A 25,000-nucleotide genomic window follows, 5' to 3' on the forward strand; every position below is an offset into this window, starting at 1 on the left:
GAGCAGCATGCTCTCCTTCAAATCACACCTACTGTTTTTAGTAAAATGGGTTACATTGGGCAAAATAAGTTCTTGATATTTGTAAAGAAAGGATGATCACAGTTGGATCACCTTTGATGATTGGTCTGCTCAGGTAGCACTAAGACCTGGGGCTAAATAACAACAAGAAGCTTTGTTAATATATTCTAAAACATCAACCCTAATTCTATCAACCATTCTCACTGTTCTCTCATCCTTAATAACAATATTAATTACTACTGCCACCACCACCACCACCACAATCATAATAATCATTAAATAATGTGATATTTAACTAAATATCACTTTTCGTCTATTCAGTGAAAACTGTATAATTTAGTCCATGTCAGAGCAAAATTGGTCAGAATGGAAACTACGACACCAACTGACAATAATCAATAGACAGATTTTGGACAGTGGAACTTCTCACCGTTCTTCACCACCACTGCCCACTTCTCTATTTTGTACTACACAGTATGGCAACAAATAATCAATACAAGTGTACAGATTTCTTTCCCCAACCCAACTTTGCCTCTCACCTCTCTCTCTCTCTCTCTCTGTCTCTCTCCTTTCTCCTCTGTAGACATAAGAATTTCTGATAAGACTGGCTTATTTCTTTACTCTCTCTCTCTCTCTGCTTTCTAAAGGAATCAAGTTGAGTGAGTGTGAAAGGTTTCACTGACGATGCAACAGCAGGCCAGCAATGGAGTGGTTTGCAAGTGAACTGACCAGTAAAAACACGACACTAAACAAATACATAAGCTTGTGTTCCGGTTCTTTTTTTTTTTTTCCTTCATCTTTTGCAAACATTGAAAATCTGCTGGTACAACCCCCTCCTCACCATCGCCATCCCCATCCTTTCTGGTTTGGGGAGCAAACCCTATCCAATGGCATCTGTTTTTACTGATTGTCATCCACACAGCACTCTCAGAATGAGAGTTGTGTTTGCAGAGATCCTGCAATCAAACAGACATGATTCTGATGTGATTGAGCTCTTTCCTTCCTTAGATCAGCTTATTCAACCATCTGTGAGGAATTCTAAATATTGGTTAGTCTTACAAACTAAAACATATTTTGTCAGTCAATACTCTACTGAATTGTGTTTAGGCCGAGTTAATTTCTCCAGTCGAAAATGTAAATGATTTTGGCGTTTCGTAAACAAATCGAAGCAACAGTGATAAGCAGCAGGGACTGGGTAAATAAAGTTGAGCAAACGAACGCGATGGTGTTATTCAAGTGAAATTTCAGAATAGAATCATAGATTCTGATTCAAGGATTCCTGACCACTCCTATGGGAAAGAGGGGAGAAAGAAAGCGAGAAGGTTAGAGGGAGTTGGGGGTAGAAATGGACAGAAGAGACTGCATAGAAACTGACTGTGATTTTAGCATGAGAACGAGAGGGAGAAGAGGAAGAAGAAGAATTGAGATGGAGGTTAGTTATTGTGGGTTTTATGGAGATTTTGAAAGATAGAGAATAAGAATAGCTAAGGCAGGTGAGATGGGAAAGATAGGGGTATGTGTGAAGAAAGTTGGGTGGGGGGGATGACATTGATTATACAATGTTTGTTATGTGTGGGTTGAGGTGATGGTCGTTGTAAAGGTTATATAACCAACAACATTAACACCAATGTAACAGCAGTTTACTTTCTCCAGAAATTGGTTTGTTGGATGCTGGACAATCCGTAAACCATGACCACCCATACCACACCTACAAACCAATTCCACCACCACCACCACACACTTCAATTACAATCACTCCTTTTATCTATCACCAGTGACAACTATGACCACATAATAATAATCATCATCATCACCATCATTGTTAGAATACAATATCTCAGGATATTCTTATATTCTCTGTATTGTTTGAGTGTGTGTGTGTGTATCAATCATTTTGTTGTATTGGTTCAGTATAAAGTGTCACATCAATGGAAGGGAAGTGTTATTATTTACTAACACACACACACACACACATATATATACAGTCATGTGACATGGCACCTCATCAATGCCACCATGTGTCTTTCTATCCTAACCTAACAATACCATTGACAATTAACCTCTTATGCAGCTTCTCCAAACCCCTTTTGTTATTATATGTATATCCAGGTTCCTTGTGATATTATTATATATATCCATGTTTCTGTGTAATATCATATACTCATACATCTGTGTAGCATTACTACATATCCATGTTCCTCTATATCATTTATTATTATATGTCCACATAACATTATCCTTCAGTGTCTGTGTATATAACAAATTTCTTCTTCTATAAGACTATATATTAGCCTGAATTTACGAATAACTGCGTTCAAACATTTACATGAAAATTCCTGCTTCTGATATGTATGCATGTGTTGGTTCAAATCCCAGTGCTGCCAGGACAACTTTTTTATATTGATGTGGGTGTAGCTGTGTGATTGAGATGTTTGCTTCCCAACCACATGGTTTTAGGTTCAGTCCCATTGCATGACACCTTGGGCATTTGTTTTCCACTATTGTTTTGGTGCAGTCATTTATAAGTGGATTTGGTAGACAGAAACTGAAAGAAGCCCATTGTGTGTGTGTGTGTGTGTGTGTCTCCTTGTTTTAACATTACATGGGTGTTATAAATGAATAGCATTCATCATCATCGTTTAACGTCTGCTTTCCATGCTGTCATGGGTCATTTCCAATATTATGTGAAAGCATATCTGTCCATGGGGAAATGTTTCCTTGCTTGGGAACAGGTGAGGGTTGGGAACAGGAAAGGCATCTGGCCATAGAGAACATGCCTTGATTAACTCTCACTGACCCATGCAAGTATGGAAAAGCGACTTGGCGCTAATGGCATCTCACCACTTATTCTAGTGAAACAGTGTGTATATTTACACACACACACACACACACAGAACTTTGTTCAGTTTCCATTTACCAAATTCACTCACAAGGCATCGATCAGTTGAAGGTTATAATAGAAGGCACTTGCCCTGGGTGCCATGCCATGGGACAAACCTTAAAGCACATGGTTGTAAAACAGTGGTTAGGTGAATATGTACGTGAGGCAGGGTTTTAGGGCTAGATATTGCTCCCTCACCAGCCTTTACCAGTTTTTCAAGTAAGGGATCTTTTTTTTATTCTACATGCCTTTGACAGCACCAGTCATGTCAACAGGAAATGTAAACATGATATCAATGTTTCAATCAAGCAAAGCCCTAAGATGACAACATTCACACACACACACACACACACACACACACACTGGTGTGTATGTGGACACCTTGCTGTTTTCCCACAGTTCCTGTTTTACCAAATTCACTCAACATTGAATTTTACTTCTGCCTGAATGGGTTGGATAGGTCTGCTTCATTACAGCACCACACCACCTCTTATCCTCCATTAATATCTTCTTTTCTGAATTTCACAATTATGTGATCAGCATTCAGTTTTGTTTTTGTTTTTTCTTTTCTGTTTTTCTGTTTCACAGGTTCCCTCCTTATTAATCACTTGTCACTTTTTACCCAGTTATCTTCCCTACATCAGCTCATTCTTTTTCTATCTTCTATTCTACATGTAATTTCTCTTGCATCTACAGTTTTTACTCAACTCATTTCTGCTCCATCTCTCATGCACTTTTGCATTACACATCTACTGCACCCATTGCACATATGCATTCAATACTGTTCATGTTTCACACCAATGCAACATTGAGTTTTGTATGCAAGTGTTATATGATCTTCCCTTCACTCAAACTGAGAGTTCATTTGTTGGCAGCTTGTGTGCGTGCATGTGTGTGCAATCCATCCATCTATATATATGCACATGTAAATACTTAAAATTTTGTTTTGTTATCTTCTTCCTACCACAGCGGCTATGAGTCCAGCAGAGATCCAGCAGTTATGGAAGGAAGTCGCTTCTCAGTCTGGGATTGATGGTTCTGTTGATTCTAAAAACCACCTAAATGGTATGGCCACACTTGCCACAAGTGTGGCTCAGGCAGCTGCTGTGGCAGCAGCTTCTGTTACATCGGCTTCTATGAATCCTTTACTCCAAACCTCTTCTTACCTCACTAATGGCATTCCTGATGGTTACCTGTTATCAGGTGAGTTTTCTTTCAATTTACCAAAGTCTTCATTATCTAATAGTCTTAGCAATATATATATTGTCTTTTACTTTCTGTTTCTTTGCCACAATTTAAATCTTTTTGTATTTTTAGAGTCTCCCACCTTCTTAAATTTCTATTAGAAATAACTAAACAGATCTATGGCCATTTGTGTATATTCACTGACCAGTTCCTTAGCAGCAGACATTCTCCTATATTCTGTCTTTATTGTGATAAATCTTGTACTGTGACACACACAGACACACACACACACACACACTCTCCCTCTCTCATAATTTGGTATAACCTTTCTAACCTCAGCAACATTCACTGTTACTATCATCATCTTCATTTAACATTTACTTTCCATGCTGGCATGGGTTGGACGGTTTGACTGAGTGCTGGTGAGCCAGAAGGCTGCACCAGTCTCTAATGTGATCTGGCAGAGTTTCTACAGCTGGATGCCCTTCCTAATGCCAAACACTCCAAGAGTGTAGTGGGTGCTTTTACGTACCTCCGGCATGAGGGCCAGTCAGGTGGTACTGGCATTGGCCACGCTCAAATGGTGCTTTTTACGTTCCTCCTGCACAGGAGTCAGTCTGGTGGCACTGGCAATGACCACACTCAAATGGTGCTTTTTTTTTATGTATCAGTGGCCCTGGTAACGATCACACTCGAATAGTGCTTTTAACGTTCCACTGACACGGGTGCCACATTCCACATGCAATATGTATGTATATTGTATCATCTTTTATATCCTATGTTTCCATACTTTAGTCTTCAAATTATGTGACATTTTTTGTCATGCCCCTCCATATAACACACTCCTATATTACATATCCCCATTTAATATTTGTTCAAATATTTATACTGTATCTGTGTAACATTCCAGCAATGTTTTATCCTATTTTGTAACATGTGTCTGGTATATTCTTTTGTATAACATGACCTCAATGTTGTCTTTTTCTTTGTGACACCACATCTCTCCCATGTTACAGACTTCATCTATTATTTTTTAATGTAATCTATCAATTAAATCTCTCTAAAAATCTGTAAACCACACACATTCTAAAAAAGGAAGAGAATCTCAGGTTTTACAACATATTACAGGCTCCATGTAAGAGAAAACTGTTATATTTCTGTCACAAATGTTGGCTCCAAACTTTGGTAAAAGGTCAACAATTTTGGGGGAGGGGTTAAGTTGATTATGTGGACCTCAGTACTTGACTGGTACTTATTTCATTGACCCTTTGAAAGGATGAAAAGCAAAGTCAACCTCTGTGGAATTTGAATTCAGAATGTAAAGAGAAATGAAATTCTGCTAAACATTTTGTTTCAACATGCTGACAATTCTGCCATCTCACTTGCCTTGTTTGTGCCACTACCATTCAAGTTTCAAATCCTGGAGTTTGCACCATTTTTGATATCTTTTCTTTCTGTGACTTTTGATTTTATCCAAAACAAACTTCATGTTTATTAATTAACTTTCTTCTTCAAATGCCAAGAAATCAACATTTAATTTCTGCTGCTGTTTTTCTTCAGGTGGTCTTGGTGGTAGTCTATTGAATCAGTCGGCTGTTAGCATTAAACAGGAGCAGGAAGCGTCTAGTCCATCGCACCCACTTTTCCGACATGGTGTTTGTAAATGGCCGGGCTGTGATACGCCAAATGAAGACTTTCCTTCCTTCATTAAGTAAGTGCAACATGTTTTTGTATTGTATTTCAGCAGATCTGAGAATAATTGTGAAAGCCACGACATGACCTGTGAAATGTGTTTAGTCTGTTTACTGTCAGTAGGGAAGATTGTATTAGTGTAGTCATATCAGTTTGGGTCCACTGTTGTATAGGAGGACAGTCAAACCTTAAAGAAGGAACTTGACATTCTGTAAGACAATGTCTGTCTTAGAAACACTGCTTCAGCAAGACTAGTAGAAAACTTAGAATAATGGTGAATAAAGATTGAGCTGTGCAAACTTGATGAGCTTATTGGTATCTAACTATTGTATTTGTAGCTGGGAAGTAGTTGTAGTGGTGGTGGTAGTAGTAGTAGTAATAGTTACAGCAAACGCAATATCTGGAATAATTGTTGGAATCTAAGCAAAGACGTTTATTATGAGTTTAAATTCTTACAGTGTACCACTAAGCAGAAAATAACAAACCCAACTCTGTTTTATTTCCTAGTAAAACATTGTTGATCATTATATTGTAATGGGGGTTGAGTTAGGAAAATCATTGAAACAGTTCAGATATCTGATATCATGAGGTCCTGCTGCTAGACATGTCTGGAAAGAAGTGAAAAAGGGAATGAAAATGGTAAACAATACAGAAGTCAACTTGAAACTAAACCAATGTATTCCGATGACAGTTTCTTTTCAATATTGGCACAAGGCCATCAGTTTGGCGGAGAGGGACCAAGTCAGTCGAATCCATTGCTCAACCCCATTGCTCAACTGGATCTTATTTTATTGACCCCCAAAAAATGAAAGGCAAAGCTGACCTCGGCAGAATTTAAACTCAGAATGCAAAGATGGACAAAATGCTGCTGAGCTTTTTGCCTGGCATGCTCACAATTCTGCCAGCTTGTCCCCTTGTTTCTTTTAAATATTAGCAGTAAGTGAAGTGACTTTGGTTAGATTTGAAATTGGACTTAGTCTGCTATGAACTTAAATCTAACGTTTGGTGCTTGTCAGAACGGAATATGTCTGTTAGGGCTACAGCGACACCATCTCTAATGTTTATTGTTTACTTGTCTGTCAGTTTTACAATGACTCCATCTTCAACCAATGGAATAAACCCTGTCATGAAAAGGCCTTTTTATATGCTAACAACAAAAGTTTAATGATGTGTGAGGTATTGAACTAAGTAATGTCTCCTGCTATTAAGAAATATTGTTAAAAGATCACCATCATTAACCTTTTTGTATCGATAACTAAAAATAAATAAAGAAATAAAAGTGAAAGAGAATTGTAAACTTTTTTGAATTGCATTTTGATCTAAGGTCTTCAACCTGGCTTTTTAGTTCACAATAAATGTTTGATGTTCCCAGCTCTGAAGAAGAATGTCAGAAAGCTACAATTAAATCTTCGTATATTATATTTCTGATAATTGTTATCAAATTCACAAAATGTTTTAATCACAAGTTTTTCTGAAAGTCATTCATTCTTCCTAGAATACGTGTATGTCTTTGTAATTGTGTGTCTCCATAAACTTCTCTCTACATTATATTTGCTTCTGTATTAAGAATATGAGTGGTTATGTGTACGTACACATATGTATGCATTATTTATAAACATTATTATTATTTATATTTTTAGCATTTTTTGAAAAGTGTCTGCTATTAAGTCTTATTATTAAGACCAACTGTTGAAGGGATGGCTTTAGGAAGTGATGTGTATGAAAGTTAAATTTTCGCAATTATAATGTTTGTAATCATATGTTCAGATGACAGAGCTGCATTAAATATGCACATATTTAAAATATTCGAAATTAACCTGGACTGAAAACATTTTATACTGCTTTCATGGAAAGCTATTTACTAGTATATTTAAATGAACAGAAGAAACACATGGGAGAAACAGAAGAAACACACTGATGAATGTCAGTGTGCATGTCTATGCGTGTGTGCATGCACACACACATATATATTGTTTGTATATATACATGTGTATGTGTATTTGTGTTTGTATTTTTTTATGGAGAGTATTCTAGAGTAAATGAATCCTCTCACAAACCAAGTCTTGTTTTGATTCTTAGTTGTAAGTAGCCATTCTGTTTCACTTTATCAACCTTAAGAAAGGCATGAATCTCGGTAAATCTCATTCCACTTAAATATAGTTATGTCTAAGAAATGGTTTTAGTGATTCTTCAAGAGACCTTTTATGGCTATTCAATTTTTACTCTTTTTTTCTTCCCTTAAAATTGGTGTATTTTTAGTGTTCTTTAAGTCTTGACATTTCTCTGAACTCAGAACATGTTGTTGGCTGCTAAATTTCTTTCCTCGTGCAAAACAATTCACATCTGGATTATTTCTGGGGGGTTCAGGTATGTCTCTGTAAACAAATAGGACAACTCTGTTGTCTGTAAGGAACTGTTCTACCTGTCCCTTTATGCTGAAAGACCATAGACCAAAGTGACACAGGTGGAAGCATTTCAGATGTTTTCAAAGGTGCAGAACTTGTTGTCAAATGGACTTGTTGATGGTTAACATTGCTTTAATCTGTTGAAACCTTCTAATCAGCTAAGTATGTATTAGAAGGATTTACACAAGTAAAAATGATAATCCCATACACACTTCCAAAAACAGTTGTTGTTTTGTTAGTTCCATGTCAAACCAAATCAAGAAGATATAATCTGAGGCATTCCAGCCATGACCATCATGTCTTTAGAAGTATCTACAACTACTTGAATGTGTTTTTCCTTGTTTTAAGATAAAAGTTTGCAATTCAAGAGAGATTTGGCCAAACAACCATAGAGAAGTTCCTTTATGAGTTATCTGATGTACAATTATTTTCTCTACTGGATTGTAAATAACTGGATTGTCTCTCAACTGGGTTGTCAATAATTCTGCTGTGAAATTGGAATGAAACCAGTGATCAGATAAACTGAACAAAATAAAGTTGTGTGTGGTGGCTTGCTACACTGTGGGACGTCTGGGCAATGTATGGACTTTTTGGAGATGTTTTCAATTAGTCAACGACAGTAAACTTAGGAATACTGTCAGAATTATTTCATATGTTCAGAAGTTGAATGATTTTCGAAATCAAAAGAAAATTTGTGTATTGAAACTGTTTAAAATCCTTGTCCTTTAATGATAAATCATTCTATTTCCTTTTGAACAAGAAGTGATAAATGATAGATGGAGTAATGATTGACCTGAGTAAGAGGTGGTCAGAGCATTTATCAATAAGTTTTACAGATGAGATTTAGAAAAGAGAAAGCTGCATGACAGCCGTGTTGACTCACCGAACATTTGTTGTGTGAAAAGACAACAAAAATATGTTAAACTAATGATAATCTGTGTTTACATTCGTTAAACATTGTCATGGAGATATACATTCGTTAAACATTGTTGTGGAGATATACAAAGCCAATTTGTGATTGAATAAAAAGTGATATCCTAGTTTGAGTTGAACATGTTTAGTTGTTGATGTTGTAGTAGTGTAACTGTAATGATATCATAATCTTTTAGACAAATATCAGCTGTTATGTATTCTGTATATAAGAATACATCATAATCATAATCATCAGCAACATCATTTAATGTCCATGCTGGCATGGGTTGGACGGTTTGACTGGGGCTGGAAGGCTGTGCCAGACTCCAGTCAGATAATAGAAAATAGATAACAAGTATGATCTTCAGATGTGTGTGTGTGTGTGTATATATATATATATGCCTTCGTCTTTTGTTTATTTTCATAAAGCTTCCTGTTATATATATATATATATATATATATATATATATATGTGTGTGTGGTCCTTCCCAGGACCCAAAATGTATTTGCTGTTTTAATATTCACTCAAATTTGGGTTTCTTGAATTTATGATGACTTGATGACATTCAGACTATTTGTTGTTAAAACCTTAAAAACTGTTGCTAAGGGGTTGGTAAAGAGTTCCTCAGAAAAAAATTCCTGAATGATAAACCAGGAAATATAGGAAACATACCCAAAGGAAAAGGGGATATTAGTAGACACAGCTTGGACCTGTTCAGTTTTACTCACAGATTTTTTAATTATATATTTTTTTTAACTAAACAGTTTGAATCTTTGTATACTGGTGTAATTTCACTTTCAACATTTTTTGACAAAATTTCGTATTTTAGAAGTTATTTTATGTTAAAATTGCCATATTTGGGTAATTTTAACCAATCAAAGACATATATTCGGCTGAAGAAAGTTACTGCTGTTTGTGATAGTAATCAAAAAGAAACAACTTCTGGGTCATCTCTACTAAATGTCACCACTCTGTTCTATTCATATGTCAAGGGAAAGTGTTGCTCCTTGGTCATAGCTGACACAAAAGAGAAGCTTTTGGCCACAAGAAAGACGTCACCTTTATCCGTTCTTCCTTTCTAGTCAGCACCATGCATTCCTTACTCTTTCCTTCTCTCCTGGCAAACAGCCACTTCTGCACTTTCAACTACCAATCAGGAAGCAAACTTGTCACTGCAATTACAATTACTGCTCTATCTCTAACTACATGTCAGGCAAATGAATAAATGTATGTAAATAATACTTCGATTCTTTGATGTTTACTGATTACTCCGATGCGAGACCCCCCCCCCCCCAAAAAAAAGAACAAAGTGTGTAATATGCAACACAGGCAGTAAACAAGCATAAAATAGAACAGAGTGGTGACATTTAGTAGAGATGAGCCGGAAGGAGTTCCTCTTCGATTACTATTGCAAACAGCAGTAGCTGTCTTCAGCTGAATACATCTTGTTGATTGGTTAAAATTACCCAAATATGACAACTTTAACATAAACTAACTTCTAAAATACGGAATTTTGTCAGAAATGTTGAAAGTAAACTGTGTTCAGTGTGAGAAATTACACCAGTATACAAAGATTCAAACTGTTTAGTTAACAAAGAAGAAAAAAAATCTGTGATCAAAACTGAACAGATCCCACTGCTGTACCACAACAAAATTTTAGATGGAAAGTATTCTCTTTATAACTTCAAATTGGGAGTGACACTCATCACCAAAATAGTCCATTTGGAACCAACAACTGGGAGTTTAGTCCTCATATTGAAGAATGTCCAGGAACAGGAAATGATATCCTAGGGATATCTGAGGAAGGAATTTTATTCCGACATAGACTATGGATGGTTAAATTACAACAGGTATATAGCCCATTGTTTGTATTATAGTGCATTGTTGTACCATTGAAAACATTTTATTCTTTATATATATATATATATAAATTCAATTCATAATACTATTCATAATTAAAATGTTCATTAATTACCCTTGTATATTTTACTCCATAACTGCTTTATAAAAGCCTGTTGTCATCTCAAGTTGTTAAACTTTTTTTTTTATAGGCATCTGAACTCTGAGCACCAGTTAGATGACAGAAGTACAGCACAAGCAAGAGTACAAATGCAGGTTGTTAGTCAACTTGAAATACAGGTAAGAACATCTTGCAGTTGTTTTGGGTCATGTATTGTTATAAGCATCTTTTGTCATTCAACAATAGAAAGCTCAATGTGTCTTGAGTGATTCTAGCAAATACCATATTTAGTTTGTAGCTTTTCTCCATGAAGCAAGAAATTACGGTAATATTTGCTGTAACCAAGGTAGTGAGCTGGCAGAAGAATCATTACGATGTCAGGCAAAATGCTGTGTGGAATTTTGCTCGTCTTGACATTCTGAGCTCAAATTCCACCATAGTCAACTTTACCTTTTTCACTTTTTGGGGTCAATAAATTAGGTACCAGTTGAACACTGGGGTTGATGTAAGGGTCTGATGTAATTTTACCCTCTCCCTTAAAATTGCTGGTATTGTACTAAAATTTGAAACCAATATTTGCTGGTATTTTTTTAAGTGTTAGTGACTCTTTCCAAATCATTGCTGGGACATGTGGTCCATCATCAACACAACGATAGAAGGCAGAGAGAAAAAGTTTCAGTTTCATCAATGTGATGAAACAATGCCAATCCCACCTTTTCTTTTGGGTCCAGGAAACTACTTTCTGTGACAAGACCTTAAATACTACATTTAGTACTTGGTGCTCTGACATCTGTAACAATCATTATGATCTGGTCCTTTGTTGTGCTTGATAGTCTTTTTGTCATTTGTCACTCAACTAAATTTTCTGGTAAAATTAATCTAGAGTTTGTAAGAACAGCTGTCTTTCTCAGGGGCCCAACTGCACATTACTCTTATCTGTTGTTAGGTTAAAGTGCTATGGGTAAATTTGTGTGGTGTAAAAAGAAAATCTGTCACTCTGCAGAGATGAGCAATAAAGATTTGTGTATGATTGATTGATAAAATGATAGAGAGAGAGAGTGAGAGATTCAAATGAACATTACAAGCATGTGCATATGTAAACACACACTCACATACAATGCTATTGGTCACACACAAACACATTCAGTAGTAGAGGGCTATGTGTGTGAGTGGTGGGTGGGTGTACGTACATGCCATTAGTGTTCATATGTGTGTAGATTAAGAAGGACTTTTATGAAAAATGTTCTTTATTCTCAAACTATGGGTACAATCTTCCATTTCACTTGTTTCACTTTTTTATTTAATTTGAATTATTTTGCTGTGTTGTGCATATATAATTAGGTACTGTATACACAGTATTTGTGTGTGTGTGTTTATATATATATGTGTGTATGTGTGTGTATTTCTTTTACTTATTTTAGTCATTTGACTGTAGCCATGCTGGAGCACCACCTGTAGTCGAAGAAATCAACCCCAGCCTAGTACTTATTCTACTGTTGTCTTTTGCTGAACTGCTAAGTTACAGGGACATAAACACACCAATATCAGTTGTCAAGCAATAGTGGGGAGACAAACACAGACACACAAATACATACACACATGTGTGTATATATATATATAAATATATATATATATATATATACATACATACACATTTGGTTGATGGAAACTGAAAGAAGCCTGTAATATATGTGTATGTAGACTTATGTGTGTTTTTGTGTCTGTGTTTATGTTCTCATAACTTAGCAGTTCGGCAAAAGAGACTGATAAAATAAGTACCAAGCTTTAAAAAAGTAGTCCTAAGGTTGATTCATTTGACTAAAACTTTTTCAAGGTGGTGCCCCAGCATGGCCACAGTCTAACGACTAAACCAAGTCAAAGATAAAAATGGGAAAATAAATTCTCTGAGATGTTCTTTCATTACCCTGTTTATGTTGAGATTCACTGCCTAAGAATTTGGTAAAATAACTTTGTTGTTGTTACACTGATGCCTTGATGAAACTGACATGAGATTTCATGGGAGATTTTTCTTTAGACCCCTTTAAAACAGGATGGTTTTGTATCATAGAACTAAGGGCAGTGTTAGGTGAGTTGGTATCAAAAAGGTTTAGAATCTAAATGAGATGTTGGTAGAGAGAGAGAGAGAGAGAGAGAGAGAAGAAGCCTGCTGTAGGTAATCAGTGGTACTAATGATGGCTAACAAGAGAAAAGAAATCAGTGAAAGAGCAATAAGAGAGGTGAAGAAGAAATTCTGTCTGTTGGATAGGCTTAAACAAATTGTAATGAATAAATTTACCAAATATGTAAATTATGATGTTGAACAATTGGTGGGATTATAGTTTTGTATCATCTTTACATGTCTCAACAAGCAATTATTGGGAAGAGCTATTAAATATTTGCACAGCTAATATTTAATGATATCTTTTGGAAATAAGTTGGTAAATAAATTCTTTATTGGACTTTAATTTGATATTTTTTCAATAAAAATAATTTTTTGAAATAAATAAATAACTTTTCTCAGTCTGAAATCCAAGTGATTTTTTTTTTGCCCATCTGGTGATTCTGCTGGTTGTCTTGTCAGTAGCACCATCTATCAGCTTTTTATCTTGACTTTCCACACTGACATCATACATTGTCACCATCTTTTAGAACTGTCATTTTTCTTCATCATTGTCCCAATTATTATTCTATGTACAATTATAGGAAACACTCCACAGACTTTTGGCAGATTGTTTTGATTAATCAGACACATGTTACAAATTTAACATTCTCTCTCTCTGTCTGTCTGTCTCTCTCTCTCTCTCACTCGCACATCAATAGATACAACAGACAGCACACATCAACAGCTTCCTCAGTTTAATGTCCATATTTTTATGCTCAGTTGGCTACAACTGCTCTCCCCGTCCAGCACACTATCTCATCATTTGTTGTGGTCGTCTCATCCTTTGTGAAATTTAACTGCTTCACATCAATGTCCATAATTCTTTTCTTATGTCATTCTAGCTGCTACAGGTTCTTTCCACTTGGTTGTTCTTTACTCGACTTCATCTTCTCATTGTATTTTATGATTGTACCAACACTGTCTCTTCTATACTGTTTATAATTCCTCTCTCAGTCCATTGTTGTGCCTTTCATAACACATTCACTTGAACATATTTACTTCATTTCTTTCTAATCCTCACCATCCTTTGCATGTTGTCTTCATATTCCACCACCGAGTGACATTGCTCTTTGTGTTTGAGCCTTGGACAACCCACTCTTTGCTTGAAGAGAGAATCTCTTTCTTGCCACCTGGGCTAAAAGCTCTGCTAATATGTTTTTTTAAATAACTTATTCCACTACTATTCAGGTTCCTTAGGTAACCTAATGTCAACTACATTTAAGCAGCTTTGTGGAAATTTGAAATAAATCATGATTGTTTTTATTGCTAATAAATCTTGTGCATCTGCTACAGGCAAAGTCTTTTGTCTGTCAGCCAGATCTCACAACATCTTTTTTGCATTCAACACACACTGTCGTTTCATGCCAACTTTTTGTCTGATTATTGTGTGTGACCACTTCCCTGATGGTAATAAAGTCCTGCCTTCTTTCTTGATAACTAAAGTTTTTATTTTTGTTAGGTTTACTTTGAGAAATTCCAATTTGAAATCTTTTGCTTGGTTTCTGTGGTGTTTGGCTGGTTTGATTCTCTATGGTTTTGATAGATTCCGTTACAAAAAATAGAACATTCTACAACATGTTAATACTGGTATTGTTTTACTATCACTGATTGTATTAATTAGAAATTTCATAAGCACAATCAACAATATTATATCTTGTTAAATCAACCGAACCTCAGAAAATGTTTAATCACAATCAGTAACTTCAAAAGTAAGACCTTAAAATTTATAATAAATTGTTAATTATTCAATGTTGATCTTTTAATTAATTGTCATCATTGATTCTCTTTCTAAACCCCATTATCAGATAAACTCCAAATCATTGTTTTCCTCTGCCAATATCTTGGCTTCTCTATTCTTTGAGAAGTAGCTTTGGGAATTGTTTCATTTATCATTATTTAAATTGTTAATGTTAATGAGGATATGTACAATTCTTTTAACTATTTCACAGAAAATTGCACCATTTGCTCTAGGATTCAAATAAGACGCATTTTCTTCTATTTTCTATTTTTTAAATACCCTATTTTGCTATTTTGTATTCATTATTGTTTGTGTTCATAAACTGTTTTTTATGGTAAATTGCCAGTGATTTTACAGTCGCAGTCCCTTACTGCTAGTTACATAAGTATGAAAGATGAACGCTGTCAGCAAGCCTCATAATGTATTTTGCTGAGAGCACAACACAATATCTGGAGCAGACTTAAAATTAATGGCTCTGTGATTTTATAACCCAACACTGCGTTATTCTGTAGACCAACCCTATGGGACTTTGCAGCCCACCCCTATATGTCTTGGTAGCCCACCCCTATGTGACTTTATAAAGATTCAACTTTTATGTCATGTTCTTATTATGATTTAGTGTTATTTTGGTGTCAGGTCAAATCCATTGAAAAGCCTGTTTTCAGAACCTAATTTCTAAACTAGGAAATATCCAGTTCCTCAACATGGAATTCTACATGTTACATTGAAACCTTGTTACATTGTCAAAGCTAATGTAATGAAAAAACATTAAAACTGCTGAAAATATATAAATATATATGAACATCGTCATTGTGTTAGTTGTGCTTTGTCCTGGGTAAGAAAGTTGACCATGGCAGAATCTCTAACATTGCAAGGAAGAAACCAGAATTAAAACTAAACATAAACTAGTTGTTTACCACTCTTTAGAATTGGTCTTGTAGTTCTTCACCTGATGAGGGATGCCTTCGCTTCAGTAGAAGTCAAACGTTTACCAAGTTCAGTTTCTTTCGGCTTACACAAAACCATTTGTAATATCTGCATGACATTTAATTGTTATGAGTTAATTAATAAACAATTATTTTGAATTATCAGTTACCTTCAGATAAAAATCTATTTATTGCAATTTCTTGGAAACTTCAATTATTTATAGAATAATAAATATTTGGTAGAATATTCAACTGCAAAAAAAAAAAAAGAAAAAAGAAAAAGAAAGATCACTGTTGCAACATTTAATGCTAATTCTTACATTTTTCATAACAATCTAATTCGTACCACAAGTGAGAATTGAATTTTAAAACTAAATAAATATCTTTGAAAAGTAGTGATACTTTAAATAAGATAAAACGACGATAGACAAGAAAGCTGTCTTCTTAACATGATGAATATGGAACTAAATTTATATTCTCTTGTAATTTATTCTATTTCTTTCTTTCAACTTTTCTACTTTTCTTTGTTCATTTTCATTGCTCATCACTGCAAATAGCTTATACGGGAAAAAGATCTTCTGCAAGCAATGATGCAGCACTTACACATGAAACCTCAAGTAGATAAATCAGATATTGTAAGTATTGTTCTCCTTTTCTCTGCTGTTTCACTCATATTGCTAATTATACACGCACATGCAAATGTATATATATACAGCTATTTCAGAATTTATCTATGCATCCTCAGTATATTTATATATAACAAATGTGTGTGTGGGTGTGTGCCCCACCTCCTCCCCCACATCATCATCTTCATCATGTGCGTGATTGGGCATATCTATAGGTATGCATGTATATGAATATGTGTATATAATCTATATTTGTGTATATATATATTATATATATATATATATAAATATCAAATGGAAATTGCAGTTGTGATACCTGTGCCGGTGGCATGTAAAAAGCGCCAACCGATCGTGGCTGCTGCCAACCTCCCCTGGCACCTGTGCCGGTGGCATGTAAAAAGCACCCACTACACTCACGGAGTGTTTGGTGTTAGGAAGGGCATCCAGCTGTAGAAGCACTGCCAGATCAGACTGGAGACTGGTGCAGCCTCCTGGCTTCCCAGACCCTGGTCGAACCATCCAGCCCGTGCTAGCATGGAAAACGGACGCTAAACAATGATGATAATGATGGTGTGTCTGTATGTATTATATATATATATATATATATATATATATATATATATCTTTTCTTTTCATTTAACATCCGTTTTCCATGTTGGCATGGGTTGGATGGTTTGAACTCAGCTGATTTAGCTTGGTTTCTATCACTGGATGTCCTTTCTGACACCACACACACACACACACACACACACACATATATATACATACAAGCATGTATGGGTATAGGACATCACCAATAGTGCAAATAACATGAAATATGCTAACAAAGGAGTTAAATACGCAAACAATGAGAAAAAAATTGGAAAACAACCCATGTTTATTTGTTCTGTTTTCTAATTTTTTTTCTCATTGTTTATGTATTTAACTCGTTTGTTTACATATTTCATGTTATTTACACTGTTGGTACCCATATATGCTTGTATATATATATATACTATATATTATTTACTATCTATTATATATATATATATATATATATATACATATATATATAAATTCAGTGTATTAATGGCCGCTTCTCCCTGCCCACATGGGTTGGATAGAGTTTGTTGAGCCAAATTCCTTCCTGTCACCTCACCTGTTTCCAGGTAAAGTAATATTATTCCCATGGCCAGGCATGTCTCAGAAGAAGGGAAACAAAGGACACCACTTCTTAATTCCACCTCAAATCATTTATTTGCATGTATATATCTTTGTTTTTATATAAAAAAAAAAGCCAACACTTTTATATCTAGTGTGCATTTTCATTATTTCTTTTTATTTCCCCCCCTATCTATACCATCTGTAAGTCATTTTTCTTTGAAACCTCTTTCTATTATATATATATACCTTTCTTAACTAAGTAAATAATGGCTTTTTAGCACCAAAGACATACTTCTTGTTTTTATTCCATATTCTTATCGTCTATATATACATTAAATTATGCTTTACCTTTTAAATTACCTGCTGCTGTATACCTTATACCAAGGACCATACTTACTTAGGTAATTACCAGCAGTGCCTTTAGATACATTTATCCCTTAGAGGGTTTAAATGCCTCTAGCTTATACCTTACATAATATATGTGTGTATATATATATATATATATATATATATATATATATATAATAGTGTGTGTGTTGCACAAGTTTGTTTCAGTTTCAGCTTTTGTCAGTCTGGAGTTAGGGTATAAGGACATGTGCCCAAGGTGCCGCACTGTGGCATTGGACCTGAAGTCGTGTAGTTGAGAAGTAAACTTCTTATGACGCATCTAATTTCCAGTGCTTGCCTGGGTCATATTGAATTTCTGGAGGTGGATTTTCCCTGACTGGATGCCCTTTCTGTTGCCAACCCTCACCTGTTTCCAAGTCAGGTAATATTTTCCTTTGGCCAAAATTAGAAATGAACAACCTTGCTTGTATGAAAGGATGTTTGTTTACAACTGTCATGTGATGTCAAGACAAGGGTACATACAACACACATGCACATCTGCACACATATATATATATATGATAGGCTTCTTGCAGTTTCCATCTGACAGGAATTAGATCGAGAGACAGAGTGACTTGGGGCTACAGTTGATCTCACACTTGCCTGAAACTACTTGGTTGGGAAGCAAATTTCTTAACGCCTCCCCCCCACACACACTGAGGCTACCACACAGTTTCCATGTACCAGATTCACTTTCGAGGCATGGGTGGCCCAGGACTATATTAGAAAACACTTGCCCGGAATGCCATGCAATGTGACTGAACTCCAAACTACACGGGTGCAAAATGTCTCAAGGGAATACAGTACCAGTTCTAGAAAGTGGTAAACAGCTGTGTGTGTTTGTATATGAAAGTATAGCTGTGTGGTTAAGTAGTTCACTTTGTAACCAAGTGGCTTTGGGTTCAGTCCCACCATGTGGTATCATGGGCAGGTTTCATTTATTATAGTCTGAAGCTGACCAAAGGCTCGTGAGTGAATTTGGTTGACAGATACTGAAATATATATATATATATATATATATAAAGGAATACCAAAAATGGGACAAGAACGCAAAACATCCAGACAGTTAGGTGATACAAGAAAGGGACAACAAAAAAACATCCTGACAGACGATACAAAAAAACAAGGACAGGTCATTTGGGGTTTTCTTTCTTCAGTCGAGTTCCAGATTATCTTTGCAATTTTGGCTGGTTATACTCGAGATTGCTCTAATCTGGCCAATCATCATTGTTTAATATCTGCCTTCAATGCTGGCATGGCTGGGACTGTATACACGCATTTGTGTCTTTTGGTTTCCTTGTCTTGGCATTGTGCAACAGCTGTTAAATGAACATGACTGTCATAGAAGCAGTCACCTTTGTTTCCAGTCTTCTGTGAAAGTATGTCTGGCCATGGGGGAAATTACTTTGCTTAGAAATATGTGTGGGTTGGCAAGAGGGAGGGCATCTGGCTGTAGAAAATCTGCTTCAACAGAATTCCTTTGCACCGATGCAAGCATAGAAAAGTGGGTGTTAATATGATGATGATGATGATGACTACACCCAAACCTTGTCTGTGAAACTGGGAGGAAAGAAATTGTATAGAAGTCCCCACCAGATTGATTGAATCTGTAATCCAAAGTTGCAGCCATGTCACACTGTGATGCATTGATTCTACATCAAGACTACACGTGCCTGTGGAGTACTCAGCCACTTGTATGTTAATTCAGTGAGTAGGTTATTCATTTGACTGAGGAAAGTGGATACTCCTACAACCAAATTAATGGCAGAGTTCATTATATATATCATGGGAACTGCCTTCCTTATCTCTCCCTCTCTCCTTCTCTCTCTCTCTCTCTTTCACTACCACTCTGCTTCCCTTTCCAACTGGGGTATCCATGTATCTACAGCAAGACTCTGTCCCTCTATATTTCTGTCCCTCTGTACCTTTAATCTCTCAACTGGTACAACGTCCCCACCCCTAATATTTCTTCCTCTGCCAGTTGAAGGGTTTTTGCCTTTTTTGTTTTGCAAGGTACTTGATGACCCTGTTTGTGGTGGTGTCTCATAAAATGCACTGAAGCTGGTGCCATGTAAAAAGCACCCAGTGCCCTCTGTGAAGTGGCTGGTGTTAGGAAGGGCATCCAGCTGTAGAAACCATACCAAAAAAGATCTAGTCTATTTCATTCACGAAATGAGCCCCGCTTAATGTTGCTCAGATTGTTTCAAATTTTGGTGTATCAATGCAACTCTAAATTTTGATTACGATGAACCAGTTACTTGTAAATTAAAGAATCTACTGTTATTTGGCATCAAAGTTGGTAAACTTGGGTAATTTTAGCCAATCAACTGACAGCATGGCATTACCATGACAACCACATGCTGTGTTGTGGTTCAGTGTTGTCTGTGCTGCTATTGTCTATGTTGATTCTTCACACTATGAGGTTCTTTTCACCTCCCTGTTTTGTTTTAATTTTTCTGTGTGTTAGTATCTTAATGTGTTTTTTTCTGTGTGTTTGTATTTTTACATATTTTTCATTTCATATATTTTTGGGACTCATTGACTCAGATTGCTGGATTTATGAGTTCACTAGGTTAATTCTGTTCATAAAAATTTAAATTAGGAGTATCTCTTAAACCACCAGCTTCACATTTCAACAGCTCAACTGAAATTTAGCACACATAACAGGAACTGAGAGGCATATCATGGAACAGAGAAACTATGGGTGATACAGATAATTTGACATTATTTTTGAATTCTGCATGCAAAAACATATAAAATACAGATATTCTTTTCCTTGGGACAAATTCTTCGTTGACCAGTGTTATTCTTATCATAGTTTACAAATCCATGCATGAAAATGTTACTTTGGAGTTTTGGAGACAGATCCCCCCCCCCTTCACACACATACACACACACACACATGAATGCATAAATGTACGTATAAACTTATATATAAATACATACCTCCACATGCACTTATATATTAATGATGTACACAAATACATGACAGGTATACATATTACTGAAATACGCATAAAGGAAACACACACAGACAAATATATTAATATAACAAATTTTAAAAAAATAATAAAACCATACAATCAATGAAGAGACAAAAGAAACAATAAGATGATACATGTGGATTTTATTAGGTATTTCTGTTTCTTTAGAAACTTACAATGAACAGGTCAGATGCTAAACTCTAAATTTCACTGGATACACCCTTAAAGTTGACACCACTCCACCAAATGCAGAAAATTTCTGTCTCGCTATTGGCTAAAAATATACAGTTTTTTTGTTTTTTTTAAACCTCTGTAACTTTTTTCTCCAATTTTTTTCCTTCTCAACATCATACCTTCAAAGCGATGAGACTGGAGGGCTACATTATTATAGCTGATTTTCAGATTTTTTTATTGTCTTTTAGAAAATACATATTTTGCAACTGTAAAAAACTAGATCCCCACAAAAGATTATGGAGCCTGGTACAGCGTCCAGCCTTGCCAACTCCTGTTGAATCATCCAACCATGTCAGTATGGAAAACAAATGTTAAATGATGATGATGATGGAGAGTCCATTAAATATAAATATATATATATATACATAATAGGAGAGTCCATTAAATATACAAACAAAAAATTGTGTCAAACAAACGAGAAAGAACATGAAAGACTGTTTTTTTGTTTTGTTATTTTATTGTGTTTGTGAATCTTGCTGTTATGCTAGGATGCTTTTGTTGGTGAGGATATTGTTTTTTTCCAAAGTTAGGGAATTTTAATGACTTGTTTGTTTGTGTGTGAAATTATCTGTAAAACTAATTAAGGACATATTTGTTTTTAGAGGAATTTAGGAGTGTCTGATTTGTAAGTAGTGTTCCACGGTTGAATGGTTTTTGCTTATGTGTTTGGGACTTTGTTTTGTGGTCAAGAATGAAGGATTCTTTTAAGGAGTGGAGAGTTTGGTAAGGTTTATTGAATTGTTTGTTAAATTAATTAAAGATTTTGTTTGTTTATTACAGTGGAGAGCTTTTTTTTTTTTAATTGTAAATCTTTTGGCACATTTATATGTGTTGTGGTCAAAGCTTGTTTTTGCTTTGTCTTCTGTGTGAGTGTGTGTGTGTGTCAGTGGTTATGCTATTCAGTGTTTATACACAAACACATTATTTAACTATATACCCTACTTGAGAGAGGGGGAGAGAGAGAGAGATAGTTGTGTGTGTGTGTGTATATATATATATATATATACATACACACACATATATATATACACTACATTGACAGAAATAGAAAACATTTGTAAAAGTTCAAGTAAAACAACAAGCTATTTTTTGTTCTTTTTTTTAAAATAAAGGTTAACACACAATAAACCAAAGTTGGTGGTTATTGCCTGGAATTGTATATAATGTTAGATTTTATTGCTGTAAATCAACAAAAATACTTTTGATGTGGACCGAGAAATGTCCTTCTAATTACAATCTTGTTGATTGTATTTTCAAATTATTTTTATGTGGTTTGACTTGGAAATTGTTTGTGAGGTTTCTCTTCTATTGCATTCTACTTGAAACATTTTACAGTTTATTGCACACTTTTTACAAATTCATGTTTAATATATTTTCTGTGTGTGTAGAGAGAATTTATGTGAATATAGTTCAGAGAGCAGCAAAATGGAGATTTGCTTGTGTTGTGCACCAAGGAGATCAAAGGTGTGAGGTGTTCCAAATTGCAAAACAATGTTTTGGGGTGAATCAAAATGTTGGGAAAAGGTGCATCCAAAATGATAGTGGTGCACTTCCTCAAACTGACAAAGAATGATAAGAAAGAGAAGCCTGCAGGTGTCACTATGATAGGTTGTTGAATGTGGATAATCTTTGGAAGGATTATCCCAAAGTTTGCCCAACTGAGAGACCAGCTTTTGGGGTTGATATTCATAGGATCAAAAAGGCCATTAAGGACATAAAGTTGGGGGAAACTGCTTGTTGATCTAGTTGTTGAGATCTATTATCTTGTCTCATTTACTTGTTTCAGTCATTGGATTCTGGCCATGCTGGAGCACTGCCTTAAAAGGTTCAGTCACATTGGCCTTAGTAGTTATTTTCTTTTTCATAGTTTGGTGCTTGTTCTATTGGTCTCTTTTGCCTAACTGCTAAGTTACATGAATATAAACAAACCAACACCAGTTGTAAGTGGTGGTGGTGGAGGGGGGAAAACACAAAGACAAACATAAATATATATTTTATTTCTTGTATTCTTTAATTCTTTAACTTGTTTCAGTCATTTGGCTGTGGCCATGCTGGAACACTGCATTTAGTCAAACAAATCGACCCCAGGATCTATTCTTTGTAAGCCAAGTACTTATTCTATCGGCCTCTAAGTTACAGGGACATAAACACACCAACATCAGTCATCAAGTGATAGTGGTGGAGACAAACACAGATGCACATATACATACATATGTGCATACATACAATGGGCTTCTTTCAGTTTCCGTCTGCAAATCCACTCACGGCCTGAGGCTATAGTAGAAGGTGCCACACAGTGGGACTAAACCCAGAACCATGTGGTTGGGGAGCAAGCTTCTTACCACACAGTCACTCCTGCACCTAGAAATGAGCTTCTTTCAGTGTCCATCTACTCACAAGGCCTTGGCTGGCCCTAGGCTGTAATAGCAGATGCTACTCACTGGGACTGAATCCAAAAAGCATGTGGGTGAAAAGCAAACTTCCTCCCACCCAGCCATGCTTGCATCTATGTATTTATAATGTCATTATATAACTTTAAGGTTATTAAACGCTCACAATACACTATGATTACTCTTGTGGAAATTCAATACCTTTCTGCTATTGATTAACAAACAGTTAATGCATTGAGATTTATACCTCTGTTTTAATTTGAGGAAATATTCTTCCTAGAACCAATCTCTTAAAATAGTGTGATTTTTGTTTTTTTATTTTATGTTTTGATTCCTCTCACTGGAAATATTAGAAAGTCTCCCTATTTTTTCTTTCCCCAATTTCTTATAAGTAGAATAAATTTTTAGCACCAAGCAACACCAACATAGTCAGTCAGTTGTGTAACATTGGTATGGCTGGAAGAGTTAATGGAAGGTTTTAATGTTTTTAACAATTTTGAAATGACTTTGTCACAGATTCCCCATTCTGTGTTTGCTATTGAGGTTAAATTAACTAATTGTTTTTAACATCAACATTTCCTTTTTAATTAGTTTTCATTTAAAATACTGCACAGCACAGTTGTTCGGCCACATCTTCCAGCCAGCCAGATTCCCTGTAAACTGTCTGACATTTTAATTAATGCTGCTCTATAATTTACTATTTTTGTCTTCAGTTTGTGAATATCTTCCTCCTCTCTTTTACCTGATTCTACTTTCTGAATTTAGGTAACTTTATTTTGTGAAACTTTTCACTTTTTAGTAAACTGGTTTAATTCTATCAAATTGACCTTTGTCAATGGTTTATTTAGAATTAATTCTTATGTTAGGCAAAAACAACATTACCACGGTAACTTTATACAATATTTTCATGATTTATCATCTTTGATCAGTAATTTAGTCTACTAACAGACTAGTTTGCTCTTTTTATTTTTGTTGAAATTCCTTGTGGCACAGTGAGGGCAAGTCATTTTGGAAAGGAATGCTGATTTTGACGACTGGGTTTGTTGTTGTCTCCTGGTTCTTCATTTCTTATAAGAAAACTCCAGATTATATTGGGTGCAAGTTTCTCATCTGTTAAAGTCTCCAGATTATGAATTTTGTGGTATGACTGGAAGTAAGGGAGGGTTGGGGCAGGTGATGACTGACAGAGCACAAAAAGATATGCAGAATAGTAATAATGATGCAGTCAGGCAAAAGATTAGGGAGGAGAGAAAGAGAGAGAGATGATATGTGGTTGGGTAAGTTGCTGGAATATATGGGCAAAGTGGCAAGCATAGCACATGAAGAAAGTAAAAGATATATGGTGGAGGGGGAGGGA

General features: G+C 35.5%; 1 protein-coding gene across 11 annotated transcripts in view; it reads left to right on the plus strand.

Moving 5' to 3' along the window:
• LOC115210326 (forkhead box protein P1) overlaps nt 1–25,000 on the plus strand; it is a 566,153-nt gene that overhangs the window by 464,468 nt on the left and 76,685 nt on the right. For all 11 annotated transcript variants that reach the window (XM_036501965.1, XM_036501970.1, XM_029778855.2 and 8 more), the window contains 4 exons: nt 3,869–4,102; nt 5,645–5,795; nt 11,146–11,233; nt 16,437–16,514. In XM_036501965.1, the coding sequence (XP_036357858.1) occupies nt 3,869–4,102; nt 5,645–5,795; nt 11,146–11,233; nt 16,437–16,514 (551 nt within the window). The remainder of the gene's footprint in view (nt 1–3,868; nt 4,103–5,644; nt 5,796–11,145; nt 11,234–16,436; nt 16,515–25,000) is intronic.

Source organism: Octopus sinensis, linkage group LG4 (assembly GCF_006345805.1).
Source record: "Octopus sinensis linkage group LG4, ASM634580v1, whole genome shotgun sequence".
NCBI lineage: Eukaryota > Metazoa > Mollusca > Cephalopoda > Octopoda > Octopodidae > Octopus > Octopus sinensis.